This window comes from Melanostigma gelatinosum (assembly GCF_949748355.1).
Source record: "Melanostigma gelatinosum genome assembly, chromosome: 7".
NCBI classification, from domain to species: domain Eukaryota; kingdom Metazoa; phylum Chordata; class Actinopteri; order Perciformes; family Zoarcidae; genus Melanostigma; species Melanostigma gelatinosum.
In genome coordinates, this window is record NC_136640.1 from 1,512,495 (window position 1) to 1,533,060 (window position 20,566).

A 20,566-nucleotide genomic window follows, 5' to 3' on the forward strand; every position below is an offset into this window, starting at 1 on the left:
TACATTCAGTACTTCAAATACTACCCGATACTACCGGTAACACTCTAAATACTACATTCAGTACTTCAAATACTACCCGATACTACCGGTGACACTCCAAATACTACATTCAGTACTTCAAATACTACCCGATACTACCGGTAACACTCTAAATACTACATTCAGTACTTCAAATACTACCTGATACTACCGGTGACACTCCAAATACTACATTCAGTACTTCAAATACTACCCGATACTACCGGTGACACTCCAAATACTACATTCAGTACTTCAAATACTACCCGATACTACCGGTAACACTCCAAATACTACATTCAGTACTTCAAATACTACCCGATACTACCGGTGACACTCCAAATACTACATTCAGTACTTCAAATACTACCCGATACTACCGGTGACACTCCAAATACTCCATTCAGATGAGACTCTTCTTCTCTCTGACTCGTGAACAAACAGATGAGACGTGAGACGGTTGTTGTTGAAGGCGCTACATAAATGGAGTTATGATAAAGAGCCTTAACAGGATCCTGGGACTGTTCTGGTGCTGCTGGTCTTGGAGTTCCAGGTCTATCGAGAACCATTTCAGGGAGTGATCTTTTAAAAGGGTTTATAAAAATGGAACTTCACACAAAAACTGTAAAAGAATCAGAACATAGAACAGCGATCAGGAGATGTTCCACCTGACTCGTCCTCTAGAAGCTTCTCTCTGATCCACCTCTGACCCGGTGACCCTTCACCTCCTCACAGGAGATCGAGTCCCTGCTGGTGAACTGGAGCGGGCCGGACCTCGGCGGGTTCGGAGAGCTGGTTCTGGAAGGTTCCTTCAGGGTCCACAGGGTGAAGAAGGAGAGAGCCTTCTTCCTGTTCGACACCATGCTGCTGATCGCCAAGAAGAGGCTGGAGCAGTTCGTCTACAGCACGCATATATTCGTACGTACTCTGACGGTCTAGAGACTGACCCCTTGACATGTGGTGTAGTGTTCTTCATCAGTCATCTAACGGGTCCTCCATCTCGTCTCCATGTCTGTCTTCATGTCCAGTGCTGTAATCTGCTGCTGGTGGAGACCCTGAAGGACTCTCTCTGCTTCAAAGTGTCCGATCAGACGATTCCCAAACAGCAGCACGTCGTCCAAGTGAGTGATGAAGACTAAAGGTCCGACTCTGGTCCATCAGAGGGTCCAGTCTGAGACTCTGGTCCATCAGAGGGTCCAGTCTGAGACTCTGGTCCATCAGAGGGTCCCGTCTGAGACTCTGGTCCATCAGAGGGTCCCGTCTGAGACTCTAGTCCATCAGAGGGTCCAGTCTGAGACTCTGGTCCATCAGAGGGTCCCGTCTGAGACTCTGGTCCATCAGAGGGTCCCGTCTGAGACTCTGGTCCATTAGAGGGTTCAGTCTGAGACTCTGGTCCATCAGAGGGTCCAGTCTGAGACTCTGGTCCATCAGAGGGTCCAGTCTGAGACTCTGGTCCATCAGAGGATCCCGTCTGAGACTCTGGTCCATCAGAGGGTCCAGTCTGAGACTCTGGTCCATCAGAGGGTCCCGTCTGAGACTCTGGTCCATCAGAGGGTCCAGTCTGAGACTCTGGTCCATCAGAGGGTCCCGTCTGAGACTCTGGTCCATCAGAGGGTTCAGTCTGAGACTCTGGTCCATCAGAGGGTCCCGTCTGAGACTCTGGTCCATCAGAGGGTTCAGTCTGAGACTCTGGTCCATCAGAGGGTCCCGTCTGAGACTCTGGTCCATCAGAGGGTTCAGTCTGAGACTCTGGTCCATCAGAGGGTCCCGTCTGAGACTCTGGTCCATCAGAGGGTTCAGTCTGAGACTCTGGTCCATCAGAGGGTCCCGTCTGAGACTCTGGTCCATCAGAGGGTTCAGTCTGAGACTCTGGTCCATCAGAGGGTTCAGTCTGAGACACTGGTCCACATGTCTGACTGTTAAACATCTTATTAACATATATACATGTATACATATATACATGTATATATGTATACATGTATATATGTATACATGTATATATATATACATGTATACATATATACATGTATATATGTATATATATAATGTACTCCATGTTGTTGATATTTCATTTCTTTACTGCAGACAAAGAACCAGGAGGAGAAGAGACTTTGGGTTCACTACCTCAAGAGGCTGATCGTAGAAAACCATCCTGCTTCTCTACCACAGAAGGTAAGGAGGCAAGGGAAGGAAAGGAGGAAGAAAGGTAATGAGGGATGAAGGAAGGAATGAAGAACAGAAAGGATAGAGGTAGGAAGAAAGGCTATAAGGAGGGAAGGAAGGGAAGTAGTAATGACTTCTATTCGTAGTAGTAGTGGAACCAGTGGATGGTATTAATAGTAGTACTCGTGTTGACTGTAGTAGTGACTTGTAGTAGTAGTAGTAGTAGTAGTAGCAGTAGCAGTAGTAGTCGTAGCAGTAGCAGCAGTAGCAGTAGCAGCAGTAGCAGTAGCAGTAGTAGTCGTAGCAGTAGCAGCAGTAGCAGTAGCAGTAGTAGCAGTAGCAGTAGCAGCAGTAGCAGTAGTAGTCGTAGCAGTAGCAGCAGTAGCAGTAGCAGTAGTAGCAGTAGCAGTAGCAGCAGTAGCAGTAGTAGTCGTAGCAGTAGCAGCAGTAGCAGTAGCAGTAGTAGCAGTAGCAGTAGCAGCAGTAGCAGTAGTAGTCGTAGCAGTAGCAGCAGTAGCAGTAGCAGTAGTAGCAGTAGCAGTAGCAGCAGTAGCAGTAGTAGTAGTAGCAGTAGCAGTAGCAGTAGTAGCAGTAGTAGTAGTAGCAGTAGCAGTAGCAGCAGTAGCAGTAGCAGTAGTAGCAGTAGCAGTAGCAGCAGTAGCAGTAGTAGTCGTAGCAGTAGCAGCAGTAGCAGTAGCAGCAGTAGCAGTAGCAGTAGTAGCAGTAGCAGTAGCAGCAGTAGCAGTAGTAGTCGTAGCAGTAGCAGCAGTAGCAGTAGCAGTAGTAGCAGTAGCAGTAGCAGCAGTAGCAGTAGTAGTAGTAGCAGTAGCAGTAGCAGTAGTAGCAGTAGTAGTAGTAGCAGTAGCAGTAGCAGCAGTAGCAGTAGCAGTAGTAGCAGTAGCAGTAGCAGCAGTAGCAGTAGTAGTCGTAGCAGTAGCAGCAGTAGCAGTAGCAGTAGTAGCAGTAGCAGTAGCAGCAGTAGCAGTAGTAGTCGTAGCAGTAGCAGCAGTAGCAGTAGCAGTAGTAGCAGTAGCAGCAGTAGCAGTAGTAGTCGTAGCAGTAGCAGCAGTAGCAGTAGCAGCAGTAGCAGTAGTAGTCGTAGCAGTAGCAGCAGTAGCAGTAGCAGTAGTAGCAGTAGCAGTAGTAGTCGTAGCAGTAGCAGCAGTACTTGTATTATCAGTCACCAGAAGTCTTCTGCTGCCACCTGCTGGTCATTGACACAAACTGCTCTCAGCACTGAACACAGTGATGTCATTGTGTACTTTTACACAATGCAGTAAAATACTAAAGACCACACGTACTTTAGGTTTGTAACATGTTGTAACATGAGGACATGAATCTAGGAACGAGATGACTCTCTCTCATTGAACAGGTCCACCAACAGAACTCATTCTATCGACTAGAGACCAGTTCTGCATCTCAAGGTCCTGTTTCTACCCTTCAGAGTCTCATCGAGTCTCTCTGGATGCATTTAAAGTGATCTTAAATGACTGAAATATGATTTTAGTATTCTCCAATTTGTTCTTTTTGTTTCATTTTAAATTGTTATGCGTTTTGTTTTTGTGTCGGTAACATTATTTGTGCTGCTGCCTGTTTGGAGCGGACCTCATAGATATCACCATGAAACTTCACCACTTCATCACTCACATTAAGACGATTATCTTTTGTATTACAAGTTTTTTGAAATATGCAAATGGGATATTTTTTTCCCAGCATGCATTATGACAGACCACCAGTCTATCAGAGTAAATGGATGTAGAGGTTTACTTTAAAGTACAACTTTACAAAGACGAGACATGAAGTAAAGCAGACTCTTCTCCTGAAGTGAGACGTTTGCCTTCTGTCTCTCAGTCCTCGTTATGAAGTGAGACGTTTGTCTTCTGTCTCTCAGTCCTCGTTATGAAGTGAGACGTTTGCCTTCTGTCTCTCAGTCCTCGTTATGAAGTGAGACGTTTGCCTTCTGTCTCTCAGTCCTCGTTATGAAGTGAGACGTTTGTCTTCTGTCTCTCAGTCCTCGTTATGAAGTGAGACGTTTGTCTTCTGTCTCTCAGTCCTCGTTATGAAGTGAGACGTTTGTCTTCTGTCTCTCAGTCCTCGTTATGAAGTGAGACGTTTGTCTTCTGTCTCTCAGTCCTCGTTATGAAGTGAGACGTTTGTCTTCTGTCTCTCAGTCCTCGTTATGAAGTGAGACGTTTGTCTTCTGTCTCTCAGTCCTCGTTATGAAGTGAGACGTTTGTCTTCTGTCTCTTAGTCCTCGTTATGAAGTGAGACGTTTGCCTTCTGTCTCTCAGTCCTCGTTATGAAGTGAGACGTTTGTCTTCTGTCTCTCAGTCCTCGTTATGAAGTGAGACGTTTGTCTTCTGTCTCTTAGTCCTCGTTATGAAGTGAGACATTTGCCTTCTGTCTCTCAGTCCTCGTTATGAAGTGAGACGTTTGTCTTCTGTCTCTCAGTCCTCGTTATGAAGTGAGACGTTTGTCTTCTGTCTCTCAGTCCTCGTTATGAAGTGAGACGTTTGTCTTCTGTCTCTTAGTCCTCGTTATGAAGTGAGACGTTTGCCTTCTGTCTCTCAGTCGTCGTTATGAAGTGAAACGTTTGCCTTCTGTCTCTCAGTCCTCGTTATGAAGTGAGACGTTTGTCTTCTGTCTCTCAGTCCTCGTTATGAAGTGAGACGTTTGTCTTCTGTCTCTCAGTCCTCGTTATGAAGTGAGACGTTTGTCTTCTGTCTCTCAGTCCTCGTTATGAAGTGAGACGTTTGCCTTCTGTCTCTCAGTCCTCGTTATGAAGTGAGACGTTTGTCTTCTGTCTCTCAGTCCTCGTTATGAAGTGAGACGTTTGTCTTCTGTCTCTCAGTCCTCGTTATTAAGTGAGACGTTTGTCTTCTGTCTCTCAGTCCTCGTTATGAAGTGAGACGTTTGTCTTCTGTCTCTCAGTCCTCGTTATGAAGTGAGACGTTTGTCTTCTGTCTCTTATCAAGTTCTCCTGAAGTTGAACCCATGTTTTCTGATTCTCATTCTTTCCAGGCGAGACAGGTCCTCGGAGACAACTTCTGTCAATGTGAGTCCACACATTTATGACTACCGATGCATAAAGTCCATCAGTAGACTCTGAACAGCTGTTTTGTGAACGAGGTGACATCACTTCCTGTGTTCCAGCTCCTCAGTTCGACCAGGTGAACCTGAAGAAGAACTCGGACGACGTCCACGGCTTCTACAGAGGACGACGTCAGTCAGGTCAGGGTCAGTCGTCTCCTTCTTCCTCATTAAGAACTACAAAGACGTCAAACAGAATCCATCGTGAAGTAAAGCACGGAGACATACAGGAATAAAGAAAGCACACGTGTGTTCAGCCTGGAACATTACATTTACACAGAAACTAAGACCAGAACCAGAGACTCACTGGCTCCAGTTATTCATCAGGTTTCATTGTCTCCGTTTGTCCCTCCAGAGCCTCCGGAGCTGCTCATGTACACACCAGAGAAGTCCAGGAAGAGCCTGCCGCTGCTGCTGGAGGGAAACCTGCCCTACAGACGGACCAGGAGACAGTCAGGTAGACCACCACGGTCCAGTAAGAGTCCACACGGCCTCTGTGCCCTACAGACGGACCAGGAGACAGTCAGGTAGACCACCACGGTCCAGTAAGAGTCCACACGGCCTCTGTGCCCTACAGACGGACCAGGAGACAGTCAGGTAGACCACCACGGTCCAGTAAGAGTCCACATGGCCTCTGTGCCCTACAGACGGACCAGGAGACAGTCAGGTAGACCACCACGGTCCAGTAAGAGTCCACATGGCCTCTGTGCCCTACAGACGGACCAGGAGACAGTCAGGTAGACCACCACGGTCCAGTAAGAGTCCACACGGCCTCTGTGCCCTACAGACGGACCAGGAGACAGTCAGGTAGACCACCACGGTCCAGTAAGAGTCCACATGGCCTCTGTGCCCTACAGACGGACCAGGAGACAGTCAGGTAGACCACCACGGTCCAGTAAGAGTCCACATGGCCTCCATCTGTCACCCGCTCAGGAAGCCTCCTCATCAGAGCCGTTTGAATCCTCTAAATGCTTAGGAAAGGTGCTTCAATGCTTCCTTTCCTATCTCCTTTAGCAGAGGAAACACTGGACCTTCCGTTACTAAAGGAAAGGAGCTAATGCCGACCCACAATTCCTTGCAGCGGCAACATTTAAAGAGATGCACCATGAAAACACACAAGTTTAACAATTATACTCATCGTCATAAAGTAATGGAATTCATGATGAAGATGAACAGGCAGTGACATTCCTTACATTTCGTTTGAAATGTATTTATTTACTTCAAACAAATAACAAATAAGTTTAAAAAAGGAAACATGAATATGAAATAAAATGATCAGTAAATAAAGCAAACTGTCAATAAACAAATTATCATAACAACAAGCATCATTCAAATAAAACCAGCTGGCCTGTGATCGATTATTAAACACCTCCGTCTCCTCATCATGACCTAGTTCAGTCAAAGTGGAGTCGGATTCTCTCCTTTCCTAACTCCTCATGAACGCTCCTTCACATCTCTCCTTGACCTCGTGACGTTTTCCATCGAGCTCAAGGAGAAGTGGTTAGGAAAGGACGTTAGGATGTCATGATTTATTACACTTGTGTATTCTTCAATGACATCCAGATGTTCAGCTGTGTTTCAAAGCTCATGAGATTATGACATGTCATGACAAGAGAACGGCTCGTGTCTCCTTATGAGACTTGTTGGCATTGTGTGACAATATTCATGATAACGGGATGAAGTGATGACAGTCAGTAACCTGCTGAAACCCCGAGTCAGCAACCCATGTAAAGTCTTTGTTTCTCTTCCAGCTCCGGCGAAAGACATCGAAGCAGCGTTTCATCCAAACGGTGAGAACGATGACTCAGCTATTAAAAAAAGAACAAACTCTGCAGCAGCTTCAATCGGCCGTAGGAACCTCTTTGTGGTAACAGAGTGTAAAGAATGCTGCTCAGCTAAGAAGCTGGTGTTTGTTATATTAATCAGAGATCACGGACATTCTCACATGGATTTACTTCTGTTGTTGAGACCGAACAACAATGACATCTGGATAACATCTCTGTCCCTCTGCTCCCACCTCCTCTTCTTCTTCTCTTCTCCCACCAACCGTGGAATCCTGCAGCTCTGAAGGTAAGAGTGTCTCCTACAACATCACTTTCACAAAAAACTAAACGGCAAAATATCAAGCATGTGTTGATATACATTTCCTCCTGGATTACGTTCAGTGTGATGTGTATCTCCTGCATACACAGGATGTCGGGGGGGACATACCACAGGAATGGATCATTATAGAATCTAGATGTGATGTACAGACAAAGCATTTGTACAAATATGGTGCTACAACATGAGCGCACAGTTAGAACATTGAGATACAATGACGTTAGCCAGTAAGGTGAAGAAGTGACCGTCGTGGTGTTGGTTCTGCAGCAGACGGGCAGCGATGGCGAGCTGAGCCAGGCAGACGGTCTGGGCTCAGTGGGCAGCAGCACACTGGCATCCTCCGTCATCGAGGTGGAGGCCGAGAGGACCGAACCACAACTGAGACCCAACCAAGAGGAGGAGGTACTTCACTGATACGGGACTCCTCTGGTTGTATAGAAGTCTATAGAAAATGACTCTACTTCTCTCTTGATTTATTACCTCAGTAAACATTGTAAACATGAGTTTATGTCTCAATCTCTAGTTTCAAGTCTTCTTCAATACAGCATGATGTTCATTTAGTACATTATGGTCCATTTAGAGTCACACAGACCATAAAGCAGGGGATGCTTTAGGGCGGGGCTACTGTGATTGACAGGTCTCTACCAGAAACGTACACGGCGTCTCTACGTCACTCCTCCTCAGTCCAGATATGCTCACTTCCTGTTCACTGGTTGCTAAAAAATAACAATGTGTTATTTTCTATTCTATTCCGAATGAGGAGGAAGAGGATGAAGAGGAGTTGACTCCCCTCAGCGCTCCTCCCACGCTGTCAATCACAGAAGAAATCCTGGAGTTCATCAACCAGAGCAGAGCCAGAGATGGACTCACCGCCATCCACACTGAGACAACGGTGAGGAAACACTTCATTCTACTCTACATCCACTCAAATATACCGCCAACCTGATTCACCACCTGATTCACCAATATCACCTTTAGTGTGTCTGTTTGTACAACTACTGCTGCTGTTCATGCTCATCTTCATATTAGAGTCACTTTCATTGTCTTACTTTTCTTCCAGGAGCGCGTTCTGGATCAGCCCAAAGAGAGTCAGCCTCCATCCATCCAGACCAACTTCACCTGCCCACTGCCCCCAGTTGCCTGCCCCTCCAGTCCAGAACAAAGACCCACAATGCACCAGGAGCAGGAAAAAGCAGAGGCCGAGAATGACGGCACCTTCCAAAGTCAGCCTGGTGACCCTGGAGGGGAAAGCGGTCTTGAAAATGAGAGGACTATGAATGAAGTCCAGGAAATCCAAGACGCAGCAAGTGAAGTGGAGAAGGGAGTGGAGGAGGGTGGAGAGACAGAAGGAGAAGTGTTAGGAAAAGAGGAAGGAGAGGAGGAAGCAAGGGATGAAGGAGGAGAGATTATCATCCATGAGTCAGATCTTCATCCCTCCATCTCAGAAGAGTTAGAAAGAAAGAGTTGTCAGTCACCCAGGGAAGAGGTGATCACTGAAACCACCACTTCCTCCCCAAATCCAGATCCCCCTCCTCACCCATCCCAGAGAGGCCAGCAACGCTCAAGAGGCTCCCACCTCACCAAGCGGGACAAGAAGATCATCGAAAAGATCCGGAGTTACTACGAGGCGGCAGCTGAGGCCGAAGAGGACGAAGCAGAGGAGGAGGAGGAGGAGGACGAAGACCATGATGACGAACGAGGAGAAGGAGTGACACAGAGAAGGAGAAACAGTTTCTCACAAATCCCATCCGGCTTAGTGAAGGAGTCGGTATCGCTCTTTGACATGAGTGGACACCAGGGGGAGCCAGAGAGCGGACGATGCAAGTGTGAAACAACGGAAGCGATCGACAAAGAGGCAGATCCAGAGTTCTCTTCCGTCACTCCACTCTCAGCAGATTTAGAGAGTGATGTACAAGCTGAGAAACCAATCAGCTCTTTGGATTTTGATGCAGAAAGTCAAACCTCTACCGAGAATCAGGACAAGGAGACTTCAAACCAATTGATTCTGCAGTCGAGTCCAAACCGTCCCGTTGAAGAAGAGGCTGAGATTCTGGGCGAAGATGGAAGAGTTTGCAAAGGACCATCGGAGGAAGCGCTGGAAGAACAGCAGACGAGTGTTATGGCAACCGGAGAGCCCGGTGGACATTCACAGCCAGGAGAAGAACCGACTATTACCGAACAGCACAAGTGCACAGATGAACCAATCAAAACCAGTGCTGGAAACCCAGTTGTTATGAATGGACATGAACCGAACCCAGCAGGGCTGGCAGAACCAAATGAAAGCCACATTGAACCGCCTAGTCCTCTGCCAGCTACAGAGCAGTGTCAAAAAACTGAGGCCAAGGCTCAGTCCACCAAACACAGAGACCTAGAAAGAACCAGCTGGAACCTTGAAGGTCTTCCCAGTCAGATTAAAGTGGGTCGATGGTCCCGCCAATCCAGGATTGTCACCGCCAACCGGGTCTTGTTTGAGGGCATGAAGTCGGACGTAGCCGGTATTGGGTTATTTGAGGCCGGCCCCGTGGTGGACTCCATGCTGATGGAAAACTCAGAGCGCATTCTGAGCAAGGTCCAAACAATGGCCCGCATGTACAGCGCCAAAGCCAGCACCATGAAGGTCCCCCTGCATCAGAAACGGGCCAGCAATGTATGGAACCAATCATGGGACTCAGGTAGACCGTCTGGATACTCAACTCAGACCCAAACCGAAAGCCAGTCCATTCAATCTCAGACTCAAATACAGAACCCGACTAAGTACCGGCAGCAAACACAACACCAAAATGAAGTCAGTCAATCAGAGACCCACTCAGAGACCAAAGTTCAGAGCCAAACAGTAACCCAAACCGGGCAGCAATCGCAGATCCAAAACCAAAGCCAGCTGTGGAGTCAGACACATTACCAAAGCCAGAACCAGACCAAGACTTACAGCCAGTACCAGACCCAAACCATGAGCCAGGAGGACTGGATGATCCAGGAGGAGAGGACGATAAAGAGAGCGGAGAGCCTGACAAACGGTACATCTTCTAAGTACAACGACTTGATTTCTTGTCGAGTGGACCACAAGATAACTGGATACCATTGCAACCCTTAAGCGTAGTTTATTCTAGAATGTTTTGTTACTTGGCACACTTTTCAGACATAACTGTCACAAATAGTTGGCTGATAAAAACACGATCAACATGTCGAAGGATTTTACAAGGAAGGCCTTAAATGCTTGAAAAGCAAATGAAAAGTGGCTGCATTCTCTCTAGTGTCCACCAGGGGGCGACTCCTCTGGTTGTATAGAAGTCTATAGAAAATGACTCTACTTCTCTCTTGATTTATTCCCTCAGTAAACATTGTAAACATGAGTTTATGTCTCAATCTCTAGTTTCAAGTCTTCTTCAATACAGCATGATGTTCATTTAGTACATTATGGTCCATTTAGAGTCACACAGACCATAAAGCAGGGGATGCTTTAGGGCGGGGCTACATGGTGATTGACAGGTCTCTAGCAGAGACGTATATGGCGTCTCTACATCACTCCTCCTCAGTCCAGATATGCTCACTTCCTGTTCACTGGTTGCTAATAAAACAAGATGGCGACGGCCAAAATAACCGTAAGAACTCATTTCTTTCTGGTCATCTATGATCCATTTCTTAGGTGTTTTGCTCTCTATGGTTCCCTTCCAGATTTCCAGGAGATGGTGATGAACCCCTGTGATCCTCTGCTGTCCGGTCATGCGTTTGTCAAAGAGCAGCCGGCATGTCACCCCCAGACCAACGGAGTCACACTCTCCAGACCCAGAGACTTCATCTCTGCTTTAGCCAAAGAAAGAGACTGCAGATCGAGTGACAACCTCCAGACTTCCAGAGAGAATCCGCCCAGCTACAACCACGGGTTCAACTCCTCTGACTCGTCATCTACTTCTGCAGCGTCCGAACATTACGTCACAACGCAAGCTGAAGATCAGAGCCCATTGACGTCAACCATGAACTTGGATTGTAGCGTCACAGAGTTCAGGGACTTCTGCTCCACGTCGTCCTCGGGGAGAGAAGAAGTCCTGAATCAAAACGGGGAGATTCATTCAGAAGCTGTGGAGAGAGAGAACAGAGAGAGGTGAGTGGATCATGTTGTGGTTTAACGGACTGTTGTTTGTTGTGAACCACAGATTAATGACACACTTTAACCATCAGAGTGTGAAATACAGTTTTACTGACCATCATTATAGACCGATATTCATGAAAAATATGATGACTATTATTTCAACAATCACTCTGATACCAACTAAACATTTAATAAAACATCTATTTATCTCAGTGATCATTGGTTAAATATGGTTAAATATGGTTGAAAAAAAGCTTTTTGAAGCGGAGATTAAATCGTATTTGTATACAAAACAAAATCACAAATTTGTCTCAGAGGGCTTTACAATCTGCACATGATAATAATAATAACAATAATAATAACTTTATTTATATAGCACCTTTAAAAACAGAGTTTACAAAATGAAATGAAATAAAATAAACAAATTGTAATATAACAGAAAAGCGACGTCATCACATAAAAGCCAGTCTGTAAAAAATGTGTTTTAAGAAGTAATTTAAAACAGCAAGTGATAAATAATTGTCTTGTGATTTTAGAGGCTCTCAGGGGGTCTGAAGTGTCAATTAAAACCCATATTTTGCACCCTGGCTGTCCTTGATGTAGATCATCACGTCGTGTGGTTTTACAGTAGGAATCGAAGCCCCTTTGACTTGGACCCTAAAGACTGTGTGATTCTCCTGCAGGTGTGAGCTGAGTGATGGACGCTCTGCTTCCTCAGCATCTGTGGACTTCATCACCCGGCCAGTCGACTCTGAGCCGAGAAGTCTCTCAGCTCTCATCGAACCACAGAGGGAATCCTCCAAAGACAGAGAAGAGACCACCGGACGTACTCTCCACAGAGATGTGTTCACCGTAGACGGAGAGCTGGTGCCTGACCCGGTACCCCTGGTGGATCAGACCCTGGAGGAGGCGGGGCCAAAGCCAGAAGAATCCTCATCACAGACCAGGATGCTTCTGCTCGGTTCGTCCGTGATCTTTACGGAAGAGACGTCTTACTACGGATCCTCGGGAGAACCGGGACGCCTTTCTACTCACACAGTCACAGAAACCGCAGACTGTCTGCCGACGTTCACCAGCCGGAGGCCGGAGGACCTACCGGCTACGCAGGGGAGACGGGCTCTGTCTAACACCTGGTAAGTCTGTGGCAGCTTTTATAGATACTGGAACTCTTATTGGGTCGTTCTGGTTATTTTGTGAGAAAAAAAGACGTTAAATTAAGAAGATAATCAACATTTCTTTGATTAAACTGTGAGGGGGATCAGCACGGATCAACAACGGTCCGTTACACCATGTAGTTATGAAGTGTGTGAAATAACTCTGAGCTCATCAATCCGTTTGTTCTTTGTTGAAGGTTTGGAAGAGTTTTTATTAATCTGAGGATAAAGAATGTTTTACAGATGTTAACATCATTTTCTCGCCAGCTTGAGAGTTCAGTCCTCCGTCTCTCTTTCTGCTCTGCACCTCCTCAACTAAATGATTCCTCTCACACGTAGAACAAAACCCAACCAACTACTTTCCACACGAGGACCCAGGAATTACTCATCTTCCACCTCTCAAACTCCCACAGAATTCTCAGCTTCTTCCCGTCAAGAGATTAGATTACAACATTTCTTGGAACTGAAACTGAATACCAAAGAAAAACTTTGACATCGTTTCTCACAGGAACCGATTCAGATCTAAACAACCAAAGACATTTCTCTCAAACGCAATGTGTCTCGTCAACTAAGACAGCTTTTGTTTTGGATTTAGGTTCAATGGTTTATGATTATTCCATCCTTTCAGTCATTTTTGTCCTAAAAAAACTAAATCTCTACATCTTTCTTGTATTTTTCTGGATCTTAACTGAAGTGGTGAAAACTCTTTTTACTAAATTAAAATAAAACAGAACTTTTCAAGTTTTTTAAGAAACTAGCCAACCAGAGGACACTTCTGCTTCACATGCCGATGCGCTGATATTCAGCGTTACGTACAGTTTTTTAAAGACATTTTAGGGACAAATAATTGTCGTATGATTTTAGAGACACCTGAATTTTTGCTATCGAGGTTTTCAGGGGTCTGAAGTGTCAATCAAAGCATTTCGCTCACTGCTTCCAGGTGGATCCAGGTCTCCATAAAGATGTGAGCTCAACAGCCATCGACCTCCCATTGCTGAGTTTGCCTGAAGTCTTATTTCATCCATCTTATCTTCCTGTAACCAAACACCAGGAGCATGCTGGGTAGTGGAGTAGCCTTAAGTCCCTAGCTGGGTTAGCTTAGCTTCCATCCGGAGCGTTTGGTCCGGCAGGTCTGGCTAAGGTCTACATCCCCACGCCTCCTTTTCCGATGTTCTAATGTTTTCTGTCATAAGTGCTCCAGTAATGAACTAAAAACAACAACAAATTAAGACAACAAAGTCGTGTAATTCGTGGGAGCTACCGGTCGTTGCTTTAACCATCCTAGTAATCTGTGCTTCTCTGTCAGTTCCAGGGAGCCAAACCACCAGGACTCACCATCCCCCACCACCAGCCGCCCACCTTCCAGACCCTCCTTGGAGAACCTGGTGGAGAGACCGCCCCCAACTGCCCCCCCTGGACAGGACTCGGACCTCACCACGGCTCCCTCCTCAGCCTTCAGACCCAGCTTCAGGCACCGCTCCCCCTCCCCTGTTAGAGCCCTCCCTTCATCCTCCTCTTCTGTCCGAGCACCTCCCTGCTCCTCACTGTTCAGGGTTGTTCCAGCATCTTCTCCCACCGCTCAAGACACCTCCCTGAGCAACGTCTCCAGGGCTCTTCCCTGTTTCTCTCCCACTCCATCTTCCTCTGGGAGGTCTTCCTCCATGCAAGCAGCTCCTCCTTCCTCACCTACGCCACCATCGTCTTCTTCTTCGCTGCGCTCCTCCCCCGTTGCTCCTTCCTCATCTGTGTTCACCAGATCCTTAGCCGCCTCCTGTATTAGCCAGTCCATCAGCCAGAGCATGGCGAAAAAGAACAGTGCCCTGCAACAAGCCCCGCCCACAAACCAAAGCCCCGCCTCCGCAGCTTGCTTGCCGTCCTCTCATCTGCACCGGCGCTCCCCGTCACCTACACCTCCTCCCGGTCAGCAGGGCTCCAGCGCGCCCGCGTATGCCCAGCTAGGGTGCACCAAAGACGGGTACCAACAACCCCGTGGTCCCCTGTCCTCTCTCTGGTCCTCTTGTACTTCTCAGTCTCTCATGCCGCCTCCTTCTCCTCCTCTTCCTCTTTCCCAATGCTCCCCGTCCATGACCCGTCGTCTGCCTTCTTCTCCTTCCCCTCGTCCCTCTTTCCTCCACTCCAAAACTGACTCCAATTTAAACAACAACAACAACAATAACGTTAGCTTAGCTGCTATAAACCTGGTGATTGGCAACAAGCCACTAGCTAACGGTAGCACCAACGCCACGGTGACCCCACGAACTCCGGATCCTCTCTGGTCCGGGTCACACAATCGCGTGGCTCGGCCTTTCTCTGCGTCCGAACCCAGCTCACGAGTTCAATCCCCGTCGTCCCAACCCTCTGCGACCCCGGCCTCTTTTACCCGCCTTTGCTCCCCACCTCCCCAACATAATTACACCTCCCCCATGGCGAACAAGCCCCCCCACCCTCGGAGTGCACGAGGCGTGAGTTCCCACAACCCGCTAGGCCTCACTTTGGAGCTGCCCAGGTCAGCGTTCGGGCAGTCCTCTTCGTGTCTCAGCCCTCGGATCCTCTCCCCGCCTCCCATTGGCGTGCCGGTGAACGTTTGGACCAATAACGTGTCGGGGCCTCAACCTAGAAACCCCAAATATGCGTCCTCTTCCTCTACTCCCTCGCCTTCCTTTCCTTCCTCACTAGAATTGCCGACGCTGGAGAACGTTTCTTTCCCTGCTTCTTCTTTGTACCCTCCTGCACCCTCCCAAACCCTCCGGAGGTCTCACTCCTCCTCCATCATGGCCGACAGACCCCCCAGCCCCGCCAGGAGCAACCCCAGTGGAGGTCGCCGTTCTTGGGCCGACGGCAGCAGCAGGTCCCTCGGTTTCAGTGGTAGCGGCCGAGGCCTCTTCGACCGCCATGAATCCTGTCCGACCAGTCCGAGGAGCGGGTGGTCCTCGTACGGCGGCTCGCCGTCCTGCCTCAGCCCTCGAGCCGGGCTTCGATCCCCACTCTCGCCCGCCCGGCTCAGCCCGGGGACCGGCACCGCCCTCGGTGGGCAGCACTTCACCAGCGTGCCCTGGCCGGATGTCCGAGAGCTTTCAAACAAATACAGGGAAAGCGATGTCCTCGGTGCCGCTTTCTCCACCACCTCTTCCTCCCCTCCTCCCCCTCTCTCCTCTCTCCCCCACACCCTCCTCTCCTCTCCGGTGTCATCGGACAGCCAGACCGAGTGGGGGGACCCGGAGGTCCAGGAGGGGGATTGTCGCAGCCAGCTAATCTGTGCCTACGTTGCCCGACCCTCCTCCTCCTCCTCGTGCAGGCTCCTGTCTGCCTCCCCTTCACCTGCCCCCTACCAGCACCACCACCGCTACCAATCCTCAACGCCTCCTCCACCCTCAATCCCTCCCCCCTCGCCCCCGAGCACATCCCCGCTACCCTTCGGCCTTTTGTCTCCGACCAAGAACCAGAAGACCAGTTATGCCACCACGGTCAACCTCCAGATCGCTGGAAGCGGCCGGATAACCTCCTTGAGCACCGCCCAAGTTAGCCTGACCCAAACCCTGCAGGGTGGAGCCGGACCGGGGGGACCGGGACCAGGTCAGTCCACCAGGAGAATTAGCATCAATGGACTTTCACACATTCCTTCGACTCTTTCTCAGAACTGTAACAGGATGTGAAAGAAAGACACGAGACCTTTTTTTCTTTGTGGTGGCATTACGAGAGAAAAGAAGAAGGGAATGAAAAAGTGAAAACGGTAGAAGTCGTTGTGTAACTGCTGGTTTCAGTGGAAGAAATGATCTTCCTCAAACGGCAAAGCAAGAGAGAATAAGTCCACATCTGAGGGACGTAATGAATGTAGTCTACGTTAACATCAACCAAATATTCTGGCTTTTGCTTTTAGTCTGAAAAAGACAATATTCCTCTTAATCTATTTACATTGCTAATGAAAATGAATATTCCACTAATAATCCTTCAGCCGTTCATATTCAGAGTAACGATCGATGCTCGAACACGTCGTGTATCTCGTCTAAATATGTCAAAGTGAACATCAGGAGCTAACAGATGTTCTCAGCGTGTTCTGGAGGTGGAGGACTCGTTGGACCTCCTTCAGTCCTTCACGCAGCTTCTCTAAAAGATATTTGTTCATCTCCAGAAACCTGTTGATCTCCAAGTCCTTCATGATGTTTCTCCTTCTGTTCTTCTGGACATCATCTCCACTCCAGCTCTACAACTGCTGGCTAGTTGTGTATATACGGCGTGTGTATATATATATATATATATATATGTGTGTATATATATATGTGTATATATATACACACATATATATATATGTGTGTATATATATATGTGTATATATATGTGTATTTATATATATGTATACATGTCCAAAGAATGATCCCAGACCCTGAACAATATCAACATGTCACATGTTTTACTCTGAAGAATAAGAATTTATTCAGAATATCTAAACAGAATATGTTTTTTGCATCAAATCCAAAATATTGTCATATTGGGAATAATAGTGGAATATTAATTTGTGCATGTAAAGCTAGTCACGTAGGGTTGAAATATGAATGCTTCTGGAAAGCTGGTTAGAATCAAACACACGACTTCTATCTGCACACGGCTCCTATTTCTCAATCTGGGTTCATGACCTTTGAATACGATTGTTTTGAAAGATCCTAATGTAGAAAAAGTAAAGTAAAGAAATGAGTGAGTCAGAGCTGGAACCCTGAATGTCAGCAGGAAGTGGTGAGTTCTGGGAGGACGAACTCTAAATCGACTGTTAATCTGAGTTTAATGAGCTGAAGAACGTCCTGTAAACACAGGAGGTCAGAGGTCACAAATACTTAATGTATTGTTATTATTTCTGTTTTTCCATTTTCTTTTCATATTCTGTTGAACAAACGTCACGTCTTTCTGTGGCCAGTGTTTAAAGTTGGTTATTAATAATCCTTTTAACCGTTGTATTGTTCTTCTATTGTTGTTTATTTATGAAGTTATTCTCGTTCTCTTTGTTCTTATTATCGCTAAAGTGACGACGTGTTTCAGCTTTGTGTGAAGACGACGCGTCTGGTGAACTCTCTGACTTCAGACCAGATGTTCTGTGTCGTTAGCGTTTGTTCTCACGTTGATTTAAACTCCTTCTTGTCGTCGGCGTCCTGCAGAAACGTCAGACTGTAGAGAAAGTGAATCAGGCGAAAACGCTGCGTCAGCGCGTCTTTAATATCAGGATAACAGCTGATGAGTCGTTCATAACGTGACGTTTTATTGGGTCGATAAAAACATTCTCAGATTATTTTAAATTATTTACAAAAACAACAATTCTAAAAAAAAGATAAGAAAGCAGAAAATAATCCTTAAGTATGAAGGCAAATCACTGTCAAAATCCGAGAGCGCAAATGAGATCCACTCGCACGTATTTTACTTTAACGAGCGCTTTTACGTCACTCCGCGAGCAGAATTCACTCTCGCGCGAGCAAAAGTCGCTCGCGAAACTTACTCTTCTTACTCTTCACTTACTCTTCAGTTTTTCTTTTTGACAGGAAGTGGGCGGACCCAGTCGCCATTGTATCTCTACATCTGATTGGTTACAATCCTGGTCTTGGGATAAACTGGACTCACTCTGACTCAGACGCTCGGGGGAGATTTTCAGATTGCAGGTCAGGGGCAAATAATGTACATTTTACTGCACGGGTACTTTTACTTTCAGCACTTAAAGTACATTTTGCTGATAATAACATTGACGCAGGTTTTGAATGCAGGTACTCGTAGTGGATTGTTGTTTCATCAGTTTACTGCAGTGAAGATCTGAATACTTTTTCATCCACTTATTACTTGTCAGTGATTTAACAGTTAATATACAAACAGTGTCTCTAATCTTGGCTCCAGATCTTTGAGCAGGTCCAAATTGTTGCTCATATTATATACAACTATATTATATCTATATATATACTATATATTATAACATATTAAATATGATCACATCATGTTTTAAACAATCAAGATCAAAGTTTCTTTGAGCTGTTTGTCACAAGATGTTTGAGTATCAAACACACATTGTCTGCAATAGAATGGAGTGAATTTAAACCAATCTGAGCAACTTGACTTTAACACATTTTTTATTTTTGTATTTAACAACTCGATTAACATAATTTGTATTTCATCAGCCTCTACAGTCTGAAAAGTTTACAAAAGCTGTCGGACAAATGTCGAACATGCTGAGATGAAGTGGAGTCGTGTTTAGTGTTTAGTGGCGGATTGAAAAGCACGTCTATCAGACCGCGTCTGAGTCAGAGTGATATCCGGTCTATATCCGGTCTATCCCAAGACCAGCACTGTAACCAATCAGATGTAGAGATACAATGGGGCCCGCCCACTTACTGTCAAAAAGAAGAACTGCTCTCAAGCGAGCAGGAAAAAGAGTCGCGAGCGAGCGGGTTGAAGTTTCACGAGCGACTTTTGCTCACGCGAGAGTGAATTCTGCTCGCGGAGTGACATAAAAGCGCTCGTTAAAGTAAAATACGCGCGCGTGGATCTCATTTGCGCTCTCGGATTTTGACAGTGATTTGCCTTCATACTTAAAATGATTTACATTTAATTTTCACACATTTAATTCTCGGTTGTGAAATACTTCCAGCGATGGAAAAATGAAAGGAACATTTAAGTATTTTAGTTTTTAAATTATATTTTCAAAACTTAAACCCAATTTTTTATATTATTATTATTATTTAAAATCACATTTTCCTCCCGATTCTGTAAATTCAAAATAAACAAAACAAAAAATAATCCTGTAAAATGTTAAGATATGAAAGATAAGAGACGTTCCTGTCGGGCGCCGGAGACAGAGCGGAGAGAACTCCGAGTTGTTTTGGTGAATATAAAGTAAACGTTGCTGCAGGACCCCCGGACTGAGACGTTGAATAAAGAATGTGCTGCAAAATCAAGATGACGTCTGCTTTTCATTTCAATAAATGTTTGTTGGTTTCTTTTGTTGCAGCAGCCTGAAAGTAAAATGTGTTTTATTGAGTTTTGATGTAACGAACCAACATAAAATAAATCTGAATTGTGAAGTGGAATGAAAAAATAAACTTTTAAAAGCCATTTGTTCATATTCATAATGACCTCTTCAGTTCGGAAGTTCCTAATGAGATGCAGTCTCACGTCATTCGTTGAATAACGTGCAGCTGTGTGCGAAGCAGGACGGACGTCAGAGGATCTGTTTCACATCAACGCTGCGACAGACGAGTGAAGAAAACAGAGACATTCCGGCCTCCTCTGCTCTGCTGTGCTGTAATAATGGATTTAATGTTAAATGTTGCTCCGTTACATCATGTGACACTTAAGATTGCACACCTTACAAGGTTATTTTATTGTCATTAAACAGCATGGCTCCTCAACGAAATGCACATTTTAGTCTTATTTTACTACGTAATAAAACAACTGTATTATATGTGGAGGATGAATTTATGAGTTTCACAGCCAGAAGAGAGAAGCTGCTCTGAGGTCTGCTGAACACACTGTTAGTGGGTTTTGTCTTTTAAAGCTGCATTCTCTCTAGTGACCACCAGGGCGCGGTGGAGTCAGACACATTACCAAAGCCAGAACCAGACCAAGACTTACAGCCAGTACCAGACCCAAACCATGAGCCAGGAGGACTGGATGATCCAGGAGGAGAGGACGATAAAGAGAGCGGAGAGACAAACGGTACGTCTTCTAAGTACAACGACTTGATGTCTTGTCGAGTGGACCACAAGATAACTGGATACCATTGCAACCCTTAAGCGTAGTTTATTCTAGAATGTTTTGTTACTTGGCACACTTTTCAGACATAACTGTCACAAATAGTTGGCTGATAAAAACACGATCAACATGTCGAAGGATTTTACAAAGAAGGCCTTAAATGCTTGAAAAGCAAATGAAAAGTGGCTGCATTCTCTCTAGTGTCCACCAGGGGGCGACTCCTCTGGTTGTATAG

General features: G+C 46.2%; 2 protein-coding genes across 2 annotated transcripts in view; both read left to right on the plus strand.

Moving 5' to 3' along the window:
- plekhg2 (pleckstrin homology domain containing, family G (with RhoGef domain) member 2) overlaps positions 1 to 5,942 on the plus strand; it is a gene marked incomplete at both ends in the record, with an annotated part of 42,121 nt that extends 36,179 nt beyond the window's left edge. The window contains 7 exons of the mRNA XM_079271524.1: positions 754 to 936; positions 1,047 to 1,139; positions 2,104 to 2,190; positions 5,203 to 5,236; positions 5,335 to 5,412; positions 5,627 to 5,728; positions 5,779 to 5,942. Of these exons, the coding sequence (XP_079127650.1) occupies positions 754 to 936; positions 1,047 to 1,139; positions 2,104 to 2,190; positions 5,203 to 5,236; positions 5,335 to 5,412; positions 5,627 to 5,728; positions 5,779 to 5,942 (741 nt within the window). The remainder of the gene's footprint in view (positions 1 to 753; positions 937 to 1,046; positions 1,140 to 2,103; positions 2,191 to 5,202; positions 5,237 to 5,334; positions 5,413 to 5,626; positions 5,729 to 5,778) is intronic.
- A 26-nt stretch (positions 5,943 to 5,968) lies between these two features.
- LOC306779562 (uncharacterized protein) lies at positions 5,969 to 19,685 on the plus strand (the record flags this gene model as incomplete). Its single annotated transcript, XM_079271529.1, has 7 exons — positions 5,969 to 6,073; positions 7,639 to 7,773; positions 8,132 to 8,263; positions 8,432 to 10,385; positions 11,044 to 11,470; positions 12,142 to 12,591; positions 13,919 to 19,685. The coding sequence occupies 7 exons, from the start codon at positions 5,969 to 5,971 to the stop codon at positions 16,263 to 16,265; spliced, it is 5,550 nt and encodes a 1,849-aa protein (XP_079127655.1). The 3' UTR covers positions 16,266 to 19,685.
- Positions 19,686 to 20,566: the final 881 nt, after the last annotated feature.